General features: G+C 24.8%; 2 protein-coding genes across 4 annotated transcripts; both read right to left on the bottom strand.

Moving 5' to 3' along the window:
• Nucleotides 1-436: 436 nt before the first annotated feature.
• LOC132917523 (phosphorylase b kinase gamma catalytic chain, skeletal muscle/heart isoform) lies at nt 437-5,711 on the bottom strand. The gene is made up of 9 exons (XM_060978304.1): nt 5,430-5,711; nt 5,201-5,355; nt 4,846-5,130; nt 4,011-4,101; nt 2,181-2,210; nt 1,990-2,096; nt 1,800-1,897; nt 887-1,132; nt 437-825 (listed from the first exon to the last, which is right to left on the bottom strand). The coding sequence occupies exons 1-9, from the start codon at nt 5,513-5,515 to the stop codon at nt 685-687; spliced, it is 1,239 nt and encodes a 412-aa protein (XP_060834287.1). The 5' UTR covers nt 5,516-5,711; the 3' UTR covers nt 437-684.
• A 1,937-nt stretch (nt 5,712-7,648) lies between these two features.
• LOC132918022 (terminal uridylyltransferase Tailor-like) lies at nt 7,649-12,879 on the bottom strand. Of its 3 annotated transcripts, none has more exons than XM_060979072.1 (5): nt 12,352-12,879; nt 10,921-11,139; nt 9,952-10,165; nt 8,825-9,030; nt 7,649-8,076 (listed from the first exon to the last, which is right to left on the bottom strand). In XM_060979072.1, exons 1-5 carry the CDS (start codon nt 12,389-12,391, stop codon nt 7,676-7,678), a joined length of 1,080 nt encoding a protein of 359 aa, XP_060835055.1. In that variant the 5' UTR covers nt 12,392-12,879; the 3' UTR covers nt 7,649-7,675. The 3 variants fall into 3 exon arrangements, with proteins under 3 accessions (XP_060835055.1, XP_060835056.1, XP_060835058.1); XM_060979073.1 differs by having other exon boundaries at nt 12,376-12,879; XM_060979075.1 differs by lacking the exon at nt 12,352-12,879 and adding an exon at nt 12,009-12,236.
• Between the last annotated feature and the right edge of the window lie 1,661 nt (nt 12,880-14,540).

Raw genomic sequence — 14,540 nt, 5'->3', positions numbered from 1 at the left:
CAGTTTCAATAATGTGCTTTTAGTTTTAATATTAGAGTGATTTGACCTATTATCAAACTTTTAGGTGAGAACATTATATGTGTTCTTTGGTTGGATTTGTACGATATTTTAATTTTTAGGTGAGTTATGAGTAGGAAATTATTAAATATTTGAAAATGCTCATAGTTCACTTAAAAATTAAAATATTGTAAAAAACCGATGAGAAAACACAGATAATGTTTTTACCTAAAAGTTTGACAATAGGTCAATTCACTCTAATATTAAAACTAAAAGCACACTATTGAAACTGGTGAACAAAAATTTACTATGTCGTACGTGTGTAAGACAGAGACAACACATGCGGGAGAGACATCTCCTTAAAAATTAAGATTAAAGTATTTGATCGCTTTTTTAAATACCTATATTAATGTTAATTCTTATAAAAAAAAACCTTAGATTTAAAATAATTCAAATCAAATTTTATTATTATTCAACCAATTTATAACAATTATACTAAAATTAATCACTAGTACTTAATTATAAATTTATAATGTTTAACATCAATAATACAACAAAACTAATAAAAAGTTCACAATGGAAGACATTCATTTAAATAAAACTTAATTGATTATTTTAATAATATAATTTAACAACACAGTCTCTAAATTGACTATCATAAATATAACAATTACATTAATAAAATATCTATAATGATGGTGATAAATTACTCATGTAAATTACTTTTAACTCAGTCTTATGTATATTTTCAAAAAGAGCAGCTCTATTTTGCCCTTCTCCTTTTTTAATCCAGTGTCCATAAACTCTAAATGCCATTGCATCAGTAAGCTATAACATTTTAAAATTATTAATATAATTTTTAAAAAACTTACAACCAGCTTTCACTTACTTTTCTCAAAATTTTATGCCTGTATGGATCTTGTTTAACCAATTGTATAGAAATCTTACCAGTTGAACATGGTAATAATTGTAATAACCTTATCACCACACGCACTACTAAGATAGCATATAAAAATTTCTTACGAGCATTAAATGGTCTCACTTTAATTTGTTTAGCCAATTTTGAAATTTGATTGAATTTTGATGAACACAGGCTTAGTGTTCTCTTCAGTGGAGCAATATCTTGATCAAACATCTAAAATAAAAGTTAATATTATTTAAAAATTAGGCACATGTATGGCATGCTATCTACTATCTAATGTTGTACTCTATTATATTCCTAGATAATGATATTACTTATAAAAAAAACCCTTAAGTTTAAAATAATTCAAATCAAATTTTATTAATATTCACTACTTTTTTTCTCATAACATACTAATTATATACCTATATTACAAAATATGACTGTCTGTACTTTTAATTCTTATGGTTGTTAATGTGTATTTGGTACTAATTGAACAATTTTTACGTTTTATTCATAATAATGAATTTACTAGATAATTTTAAACAAGATTAACTATAGCAAGTACTACATAGACCTGTCAATAAAGGCTCAAACTCAAATAATTAAACGTTTATTGAAACACATTAATGTGAAATATAAGATTATATGGACTTACTCGAAAAACAATTACAAGAATAATAGTGGTAATCAGTTAATCTGACGAGAATATTCAAATTTTTTTATAAGACAATTGTTTACTGTTTAGTCACATACTTCAATGAAATTATGAACTATTAAATAATAGATTTCAATTAAATAAAGGTAAGAATATCAAGGTATGTATACATTTTTATAGATAACATATTAATATGACATGTGTGCTAAAAATTATTTATATTTCAAATTGAAATTAACTTACTTTAATATTAAAAAATGGATGCTCCAGAGCTTCATCTACTGTCAACCTTTCATTTGGATTCAAAACTAAAAGTTTTCTAATTAAATCTTTTGGTGCCTCTAAAAATATTTACATAAAAAATACTAATATTATTATTTATTTATTTCATTAAATAGTTTATTTTAAATTTAGACTAACTATTTTTGTTTACCAGAAATATCTTGCCATTCTGGAGAATTAAAAGTGTATTTTCCTTCCATTATATTTCTTAACATAATCATCTGTTTACGGTGCCAAAATGGAGGACAACCAATTAATCTGAAATGAAATCATACCATTAATAATTTTATTTAAAATGATAAATATTATTTTTTAGATAACATAACTAATAAAATTACTTACAGTGTATACATGACTACACCGCATGCCCACCTAAAAATAAAAATAGTTATGACAATTAAAATCATTTATTGCAATAATATTTATGTACTTTGCATATTATACACAAGTTTAATAATAAACTTTAACAATTTACAAGAATCACATAATATGAAATACACAATATTAATACTTAATATGTATTTGATATACATTTAATATATTTAATATTATTGAATAATATTAAAATTTTATAAAATTGTTAAACCTAACCATGTAAATGTAATGTCAACATTAACTGGTTAATATTGAATTATCCAAAATGTTGGTTTATGTTAATGGTTAATATTACTAAGATTATATAAAAAAAAAACACCCATAATGTCATGTTTATATGTACCCATTAATTCTCAGTTTTAGTAAAGATGACTAGTATAAGTGCAATACACTCATTAAAACAGTTTATATTGTTACATTGTATATCTTTACCACAATTAAAGCTTTGGTTAAAGTGAGGACTATTTAAACCCACATTATATAAGATTGAACAGTCTTTTTGTTATATAATATAAAAATAAACAGTTTATAAATATTACTTATTAAAAAGTGTATTAAATTTTGTACAAATACGTAAACAAATACAAATTATGTACATTTAAAGTATTTTAAAATTGGCTATTCATTTCTTCTAATTTTATATTTATTTAATTGAATATTAAGCATATACTTAGGTCATAGTCATATTGTCAATATAATACATATACATTTTATCATTTTGAATATTGTATATTATGTTTAATATAACATTTAATTATAAATATATTAACGAGTAATTTGAATTAGGAATTAGACTTGAAAATTTTAAATTTTAAACTAATTATGTATACATATGTAAATATATGGATGTATTAAACTAAACACAATTTAAACCAGATCTTTTTTAAAAATATAAGAAAAAGAAAAAAAAGAAAATAACATTTATATCATAGCCAGATACACTAGTGGCAGTTTAACAATAAACTTTTATTAAAATGTTTTCTGCAATTGTAGTTCAAACTCTTTAACCCTACAATCTATTCAAGATAAGAATGAAACTATAATAGTTGTACCAGTGAATCTATATTCTATTCAGAAAAAAAGTATACTCTAGTAGACACTAGTTTAAATATGATGTAATATTTTAAATAGAATATAGATTCATTGAACTTATGTACATGCATACATAGGAGAGTGACAATGGATATATGCATTGTATAATGATTAACAGCTAATGCTTTATGTCAAATTGCTTAGCTGTAAATTTAGAGATAAATCTAGTTTAGAGGCTTAATTAGCAAGTTCAAGAGCGATTCACTATTATTCTGAATAGAATATCTTTATCCTTATGGCTAGTACAAACGTGAAACGAAAATTAAGAAATAATAATTTTATACCATTAAAATATTATTTAACATTTGAAATAATAATAAAAAAAAACAATTCCTTTATATGAGGTAATTAGTAAGTGATTATATAATAATATATAAATAGTTCTATAAATTATTGCATTAAAAAAAAGATTCTGAGCAAAGCATTACTTATTGAAGGTAAGGTTAATTGCAAGTTTAAAGAAAATTACAAAACTAAATAGCCAATTTCAGTAGGGAAAAATAGACAACATGTTTTATTTATAAAATTAACTCAAATATTCCATTAAAAAAAAAATGGAGATAGTGAATTCCAGAAATAAAAATATTATGGTTACAGCTTTAAATATGTTATATAGTTACATAAATAAGAATTTTAATATAAAACTACTGGTAATAAAATAATTTTAAAATTAAATTAGTTTATAGTTTTTAATTTTATAATTACAGATCACATGAGAATCCATATCCATCAGCATCATCAAACATATTTACTTTTAATACTTCAGGAGCTAAATAATTTGGTGTACCACATAAATCTAAAAAAAAAAGGGTGATAAATGACAATAAAACAAAAAAATTACAGATAAAAAATCGGTAATAAATTATTGATAAGGGAATATTCTATTTCTGCAGAGATGTAAGTTTAGAAATTAATCATATAACATTAAAATAACAATTCTGAACATACTTATTGATATTTAATCAAAGTTGTTTTGAAGGTTGTCGCCATTGTTATTGTTTCATAACAAATTAAGAGAAACTACAGAAAAAAAAATAAAAAATTGACTTCATTAAACTCAAATTATTAAATTAGATCAATTTTCAAGAACATGGGTAACAGAAAAGGCAAATGGACATTTATAGAATACTCCTCTTTTAACCATTAAGAATAACTTAAAAATTAACAATAAAACAAATACACCCATCGCCCTACTCAGAATCTAAACATATTATTCCTAACATTACTTAAATATCAACAGTTAGAACACAATTGAACAAATAACAAATGTATAGAATTTTAATAGTAAACATATAAACAAAAATTTCTTAAAAATATTTGGTAAATGGTAGGAACTTTTAAAAATTATAAAAATATAGAACCTAAAATAATTGTACACAAATATATATATATATATAATAAAAGATTTTTTAATAGTAATTTCAAATGTTAAACATTTATATTTTATAGTTAAGTTAGAATTGTAATCCTAATATGGCAATGAAAAAGTTTAACCACTCATGTATGACATATTAAACAGTAATAAATTATTTGAACTCACCTCTGAGTGTTTGATTAGGTTTTAAAACACTTGCAAATCCAAAATCAGTGAGCTTTATATCCAGTGCATCATCAAGCAAAATATTTTCAGGTTTAATATCTCTATGTACAACACCTTGTCTATGAACGTGTTGCAAAGCTTCAAATAATTGTCTCATTATGTATCTAGTTTTTTTCTCAGACAATGTCACAACATTGGTTAAATAATCAAACAACTCGCCATTTCTGCAAAGTTCAAATACCAAAAATATGAATGTCTCCGACTCGAATACATCATGCAAATGTACTGAAATCAATTTTTAAAACATCATTAAATATTTAGTAATTTATATTAACATAAATAATATAATACTTACTAATATATTGGTGTCCAATAACCATTCTTAGTATATTGATTTCTTCTAAAGTAGCTCCTCTATTTTCGGGATCGTTACTGAGATCTATAATTTTAGCCGCAAATTCCATGCCAGTCTCTTTTTCTACACATCGCCGTACAGTTGAACTAACGCCTCTACGGTATAAAATTATAAATCCAATATATTTGTTGAACAGTTGATTGTATTAATACAATGAATAACAACATACCTGCCCAATATTTCTTTGGGTTCATATCTGGCATAAAATTCTTTGGCTGCATCTTTGTCAGGTAGTTCATCATCTTTGTTGTCCATAATTGTCAAGTAATTTGTTGATCTACACTGGATCGAGTTACTATTCCAAACTAGAGAATAATATTAATTTGGTGTATTCGACGACCTGACTATTACAACTATTGAACGATCTGGTGGGAGTTCAAAGGTGTTTAGAAATATATAAAAATATACCACAAGTTAGTGAAATATGCAATCATAAAAAGAAAGAGATAAAAATATTAAATTATCATATTAAATAGATAAGAAAAGTTGATAGTGATAACCTGACATCGGGTGTATTCAGATTGTATTTTTTTATAGTCTAAATAAATTCTAATAGTAGTATATTATAATTACACTGTATGTACCTATATACTGATATTGATATACCTCATATAATACACCTAATATAATAATATTAATAATTTATTACATTTGTAATTCGTAAATTGTAATTAAGTACTAATAAGTTTTATGATAACATCTTAAAAAATATACCTAATCGATGAATACTATTATGATACCTACCTAGGATAAAAAAAATGTTTAAATTAAAAACTAAATTGAAATAACTTGGTACCATATCAGAAATGGTCTATCCAAATCCGATGTTGAAAGTGCGTATTACAATTTAGTATTTACAAAAAATACCTATAAAAAAAAAATACATTTTAATTTCATTACCTAAGTATGCGCATTATGAAAATGTAACAAGATTGAAAAATCATCAAAAATGTATATTTCAGTGCCTAATCTCTAGCTCAATTTATTACCAGTTAGATTAGATTCTTGAAAAATTATTTGATGCAATTGTTGATGCTTATAGTTTATCATTATAGGTAAAATGGTACTAAGTTATTTCAATTTAGTTTATAATTTACCTACCTAAAATTTTTTTTTTATTCTAGGTATCAATAGTATTCATTGATTAGGTATAGATTTTTTTAAATGTTATCATAAAACTTATTAGTACTTAATTACGGTTTACGAATTACAAAATGTAATATATTATTAATATTATTATATTATGTGTATTAATTGAGGTACATCAGTATAATATAGGTACATATAGTGTAAGCATTCCTTTTTATATATATTTTTATGTTTATTTAAGTACCTATGTATTATTAAAATATTAGAATTATTATAACATTAAAACATTAAATAATAATATCATTTAATTTAGCCGAGCGCATATTTTTCCTCTTACGCATTTACCCTTTATAAATTTTAAAAATGTACCCTCTTTGAATAGTGGACAAAATCTTGGTGACCTAGAGTGTCTGCTATTTAAAAGTTTCACTGTACGTCTGTACCTAATAGATTAAATTACAATAACGTGTTAGGTATAAGGTATAGCAAATTTGAATGGAAATTTGGAAAATCATTGTAAAATACAAAATTTCAGTTACCTACTTACTAAAATTGAAATTACATAACTCTTTGTAATTCAGTAAATTTTGGTTTTAAAGTCATCATATTACGTTTGAAACCCTTAAAACATCAAAATGACAAAATGTCTCAATGGAAATGGGAAATCCAAATCTAGTGTTAAAAATACGTGTTATAACTATATAAGTACTTATTAAAAACACATAATGAGTGTTAAAAATGTAAAAGTCATTAAAAATGTGTATTTCAGTATTTCTCTAGCTTCTCCCGAAAGCCCCATTTCAATCTGAGGTTACTGGACAAAAATATTTCGTGTTATGTACTTATGTAGGTACCTTTAAACATTAAACGGAAACATGTTGTAATAGATATACCATATTCTCCATATTATATAGTTGTATACTGTACGGTTAATTTATCCTGTCAAATATGACGGTTAGATTAGTTAAAAATATAATAATATAAATAATCAATTATAATTTACTATTAAGTAAATAAGGTAGGTAGTATACAAATAAATTATGTAGGCTATAAATTAGTATACTTATACTAAAAATAATCTTTTATTTTTTACTAGATTACCTACTAATTGCCAAATATTATATTAATGTTACTATCTATAGAATTAGAATAGTTTATATGCATGTATAAATGTATTATGTATATAAAGTATAATAATTTTGTTGGATTCATGTAATTATATTTATTATTATAGAACTATAGAATATAGATAGGTAGGTATCTACTTATGAACTTTGACTTAATGTCTTAATACAATACTATGAGATTAAACAATTTATTAGTGTTTCACATTGAGTTGCCAGATTTCGTACACAAATCTATAAATAAATTCATATTTTTATCACTGAGCCAAGGAATAACATTGTTACATAATTTCAATGGGTTCTGTAGTTCGATTCTGTTGAAACTGCCAAAATTAGTGTTTATCAAAGTTTCACTTTTTTCAAACTTCTCAATTTGACATTGATAATTGCCCATGGCATTAACTTTAGTTATAAATGTTGAATGAAATGTTTTTTTTGAAAGTAATTCACCAAGTACAGTACATAGCACATAATTTTGTAATTTGATCGAGTCTGAGTAAAATTTAAAAACATTACGAAGTAATTTCCATTTTGAAAGATTTGATTTGGAAAACATTTTTGATTTTAATTGATCATTATTAAAACAAATACGTGTATCCCAACCTAAAAAAAAAATATATATATATATATATATATACCAATAATTAATTATTATTATTTATCAATAATTATTGTTAGTCACAACTCATAATAATATAATATAAGTATATACATAATTTATATATACCTATATAATTTAAATATTAAACATATATATCATTACATATTTGTTTTACATAATTAAGTTAATAACTAAATGCATTACAGTATTACACACAATTGCATAATATAGTATTAAATAAGTTTAATATAGCTATACAGTAATAGCATTATACATAAAGTATATAAATGATAAACTAATAAATATCAACGATTTATCGTATTTTAAAGGCAATAAAAAAAATTACTATAAAATATAGATATACTAATTAATAATATACGTACAGATTAAATAACTTATTTATATTTCACAAAGTCACAGAATCACATAAATATAAATTGACGTTATAAATATTACAACCAATTATAGGTTACCTATATAATTCAATCTTCCCTAAAGTGTGTAGTGTGTTTCGCGGGACAATCTAAAATAAATTATGATATTTATTATTTTACATTTATAATTTTCATAATATTTAATTATTTATACAAATTCGGAAGATGCCTCTACCTATATAATATAAAACACAGATAAACTTTTTAAAATATAATTCTTATAAACATTATAAACGAAATTGCTGCACAATATCAACAATTTATTTACCCTATATTTTTGTAGTCTTGTAAATTTCTACTGAAAAAATTTTTTTACCTTCGATATAATTTGGTACATGTTTGTGATGCATTCTCCATAAATCTATAATGGGTGGAACAATTTTGTATTGCATCATGACAAATAACACAAGCCAAATTAGGGAATAGGTTGAAAAATCATCTGATAAGAGTTTATAAGAAACAGCCCAATGTTTTACTGCGATGACTACCCAACGTACTCTTTCATCCATGGATAAATACAATCTAATAAAATTAATATATAATATTATAGTTAATGAAATATTATATTATTTCATAAAATTTAATTAGAAACTTTAAATACTAGGTAAGGCGAAATTCAAAGTTTTTTATATACTGAGCGGAATAATGAATATTTATCGTTTGTGCAATATGGTGTATTGATGTTGATTTTTATATCCATCAAATATTTTAGTTTTTCGAGTTAGGTGCTAATTTATAGGCTTTTGTAATTGTTGAATGCATAATAAGACCAGTTACGAAAAGCCACGAGCGACGAGCGGACAAAGAACTATTGTATAATTTATATTTTATTGGAACTTCAATGTCTTCAAGTTTAAGTATTGAACTTAAACAATTATGATTGGGGCTGTGAATTTAATGCACTAAAAACCTTAAAAAATGCATTTAAAATGCCGAAAATTATGGTATAAAATGCACTTAAAATGGTTTTTAATTTAACATTTATATTGATATTAGTATATTATATGCATAAAAATGTATTTATTTAATAAAAAAAAAAAATTATAAAAAAGTTGATTTTATTTGAATTTTGATTTTGAAGTTGATTGATTCTTAAATAATGCCATTCGCCTGAAACGGCTGAAACATTTTTTTTAAATGTTTTTAAATATGTTAATTGACGAAATTTAATTAAAAATACTGGAAAATAAACTTAAAAAGGAAAATATGACCTAAAAAATTAAAAATGTCGAAAAATGCATAAAAATGCAAAATAAAAGTTTCATAAATGGATTTGTTATTACATAACTCAAATTATATGTATACTAATAAAGCTACGTTTCACAATTACCAAAAAGAAATGCACTTTTCTAGTTTCCTACAAATTCACAGCCTTAATAATTATGATGATAGGTAGTATAAATGTATTTTATTACTCAAAATTTGTTTACATAATTGTCATACTTGATAAGTTCCGAGTTAAGCACAGAAAGACCACTCCGAAAATGCAAATCACAATCAAAATTTGTAGGATCGTGTTTAAAGCGTACAATTGGTATTCGCGTTTCTGTAATAATTTTCACTCCAATAAATTCTTTATTCGCGCCTTTAGAAAATAAATCTGTAAGTTGTAGTTGTCGCGTGTAATCGTCTGCAATTTTTCCTGAAAAATAATCACCTAAGAGACCAAAATAAATAGTTAAGAAGTACTTTAGTTATTACATATTATTTCATAGAAGTATAGAACTATATAGAACTAATAGTAGATATACTACGTATAGCCGTATACAGGTATATCATAATTAACATAATTCATAAACACTTATTATACATTATGTTAATAAATAATACTACAAAAGTACTAATATATAATATATATTATATATATATATATATAGGTTGTCTTTAGATCATTATTGTATTACTATTATTGATATTAATTAATTAAATAGGTAGAAAAAAACAACTGTTTGTGCCGTTTGTGGATACACTTCTAAACATTTGAAAAGTCTTAGGATGTCGTTGTAACATACTAAACATCATTGAGGTTCGGGATTCTATACAAAATTTTATAATTTTCCTGGATTGTAAATGACGGCGCCGAGATTAATGGTCTTGAGCACGTTTGCCGGAAGCTTCAAGCATTAATGCCAATAACTATATGATAAGAAGTTATAATTTTTTTCGCCCTTTCCGGAAAATCAAACCAAGAAAAAACTTTTCCATTTTCATCTAATACCGACTATAGGCGAATTTTTTTTATTTTTACCCCTTTATTTGAATTTGAAAAAAATCTTATTCAATAGTTATTCTGACTAAGCGATGATGAATCAGTAAATAATAAAGATATATGTTATTATATACGGTATATATATATATGTATATGTATAGATTAATATGCTCGATATTGAATATAAACAATTATCAGCTTACCAGTATCGAAATACAAATCTACATCACTACCGGCATTCGCAATGCCATACAAACGGGAGCCAAAAATATAAACTCGTCCAGAATTTTCCACACATTTTTCAATAGAGTTCTTAAGTTTATCGAGGCGTTCTTTGACCATTGGATCGTTGTTTATTCGATCGATTGACGATATTAAACATTCAATTTGATGACAAAATTTGCTCTTCTCGCAAAGCAACTCTATATGTATAAAAATGACAAGAAATTTATTTCATGAACTATTAAAATATACCTACCTAAATGGTTAAATTAATATTATTCATAATAATATCATAATAACTAATAAAATACTCGCAAATGTCTAATGAAATAAATAATAATAACGTCGTTCCGGTCGAGCCTGGAAGAATTAGTACCCCAATCAAGGCCGTATCCAGCAAAATATTTGGAGGGTGGAGTTTGAGTATAAATTTGTTATATTATGTAATAATATAAGAAATCTTCTTGAAATGAAATTTCAGGGGGGGTCGGGGTCTAAACTTTAACTGTTTTCAACTTTGTTAATTAAAAATTTACTTTAACAATATTTTTAATCTTTGAAAATGTTAACAAATTATCAACACACTTCAATACTATTAAAATGCTTGGTTAAATTGAACTATGGTTAAATAGTTAATGTAGTATGTAATTAGTATGGTAATAGTCAAAATATAAATGTGGTAAAACCGTATGGTGTTTAACTATACGATTTTGCCCTTAGATCAGTTACCCAGAATCTAGATCATATACAATGGATAGAGCCATGAATCGGGAACCTGCAGCTCTTTAACATGCAATTTGCGGCTCTTTGGAAAATTCATCAATATATCGAGACCCGTAAAATATAAATTATATTATACCTGCGTTTTTATAGTTATAATATTTCTGAGTTAAATAATATTATATATTAGGTTATTAGGTATATATTCTCCAAATTTAAAACGTATTATATGTTTTTAATGCCTATCTACCAATTTCTCAATGAAATAATAATACTATCTTTATTCTAATATTCCATAGGTAAACTTATAAAGTTACAACTGCAACTAAAAAAAAAAGGTTGTTCAAACCTTGTGCGGCTCTTTGGACATCACGGTTTTGTAATTTTTTGAAAAAATGGCTCTTTCCTACGAAAAGGTTCCAAAAACCCCTGGCCTATAGATTACACATATGTCGACGATGTACATGATGTTAGCGACGAGTAGCCAATTATATGGTCTCTACTGCACATGCATTATAGCAATTAGTCACATATTTATCTCAACCATACTACTTATATATTATAATTTATAGTATAAGGTGAAGGTCTATGGTCTATATGATCTCGCCCCACTTACGGTATATTACCCCGCTTTCCCCTACATGTATATTTTTAAAGTTACAAATAAAATTACCTATTATATTAATACATACCTAAATGTTCAGTGTTATCCTTACCGTGGAACTTATCCATTTTAAATAATTTCTTCGTGACTTATAGACTATAGTACCTATTAACTAATATTATGAACACAATTCAGAAAAAAACAAAACCAATGAAGTAATACTTAAATAAATAAATAAATAATTATGATATCCAGCGTGGCGGTCGTGACGCGAGCTAATAAGTAAAAAAAATATAGCGGCGGCACGACAGTGTTTATCTCGAAGCAGGATCGGCCCATTTAAACAGTGTACATTTTGGTGTTTTTTTTTTTTAACCGGACCTAATTAATTATCTACTGAATCAATTAATACCTAATAAATTGTAAAAAATCAGAAAAATTGTATAGATGATCCTTTTGCAAAAACCATCGAAATCATACGGTTGGAAATTAAGTTATTAAATGAAACGTGCAAACTTTTTAATAAGAAATTATTATGAAAACTAGAATCACGGCGGCCGCATCTCGCGTTGATTTGCGGACCGGCCCTCCCAATCCATTACGACGCATTTCATTATTGCTATCTCAGTATCTCACATTCAGGTATAAAGGTATTTATTATTTTGTTTGATTGTTTCGATTTTCGCCGTTGGATCGCGCGTTGTTGATGTATATAATATTATTATTATTATATTTATATAATAATCCCAGAGAAGAAAAATTAAAACAAAAATTTGAAAAATTATACATTACAGTATGCACTATACAATTATACAATATTTTTTATTTAACAAATTATTTGGACAATAAAGTCAAAGTGTGTTATATATGGGTTTGAATTTATGTCATCCACTAAATATCAATTTAAACAATTTAAAAAAGAGTGGGCATGTGGATATCGCTCTGCTGTATAGTAGAGAAGTAGGTTGGAGAGTAAGTCACTATAATAATGGGTGTGTTAAATTTGAATGCAATGAAAGTTATCATTGTAAGTATATGGACAATGGACATACGGTATACGAAATACGATTCTAAACGGAGATGATTTGTCAGTCTAGGATAATTAGTAGGATATATTATATTATTACCTATATTTAAATTGTAATATATCGTTATTTTACGTGATTTCGTAAAAAATTAAATTTCATACGCTCATAAAATTTTTTCTATATTGTTAAAATTTTTTTTTACAGTTATTTGAAGAAAAAGTTATGGAGAATCTTGCATTGGGTTTTTTAACCTTAGGTATGCTTAGGTAACTTCAAAATTCCTTGCAAATTTTCGCGATTTTGATGTATTTCTATTACTTATTACTTTAAATGCTTATAAACAAAAATTGTGACTAACGATATTTGATTTTTTTTACTACGATAAGAACAACTTATAATTAACTTAGTATTAAATTTTAAAGATTTTTTGGATTGCCAAATTTTTTTTTATAGGCATTTCAAAAAAAAAAAAAAACAGAAAAATCGAAAATTTCAATTCTCTATAAATAGCTTAAAAAGTCAAAATATTTTTAAAATTTAATCATAAATAGATAACAGTGATAACACTAATTTAAACATTTGGTGGAAATTTCATGTATTTAAAATGATTCGTTTTTGAGTTAAAGCAAAATAAAAAAATCGATTTTGTCGAAACTGATTATGCGTAAAAATACCGATTTTTCGTTACTTTTTTAGGGTTTTCATGACACTTTTAAAAAATTACTGAAATTATTTTACTTTTGACCCCCCCCCAAAGTACCAACTAGATTCATTTTCCTTTTCAAAGAGGGGCTGAAGTCAAAAATCAAAGCACTATAAGTCTATAACCACTCCAAAACGTGATGACAGACAAAAAAAAACATACATCATTGTGAAATCATTACATTCATCATTATGTTTAGAATCTAAAACGTAATGTTACTCAAAAAATATAATACAAAAATTTAGATTTACCCAGTTTGTAATTTTCATTTTACATACATGATATCTTTTGTTTATATATATAAAAATTGACTTTTTTGATTGTCGTCTAATTAATAACTATTATAAATTTATAAATACATATTGTAATTTTTAATTATTGTAAACATATCTACTTAAATTGATAGTAACCATGTCTCCAGTATAAACTTAAGCTTATATGGGGAGTCATAATATTTACAAATATTTTTTTTAAATTAATGTATGCTATTATATTATTGTTGAAAGTAAGATGTTGTTGGTCATATGGTTGTATACAGAACAGGTA

This window comes from Rhopalosiphum padi, chromosome 1 (genome assembly GCF_020882245.1).
Source record: "Rhopalosiphum padi isolate XX-2018 chromosome 1, ASM2088224v1, whole genome shotgun sequence".
In the NCBI taxonomy this organism is placed as follows: domain Eukaryota; kingdom Metazoa; phylum Arthropoda; class Insecta; order Hemiptera; family Aphididae; genus Rhopalosiphum; species Rhopalosiphum padi.
The sequence above is the reverse complement of the archived record's forward strand: the minus strand, read 5'-3'. Positions and strand labels throughout refer to the sequence as shown.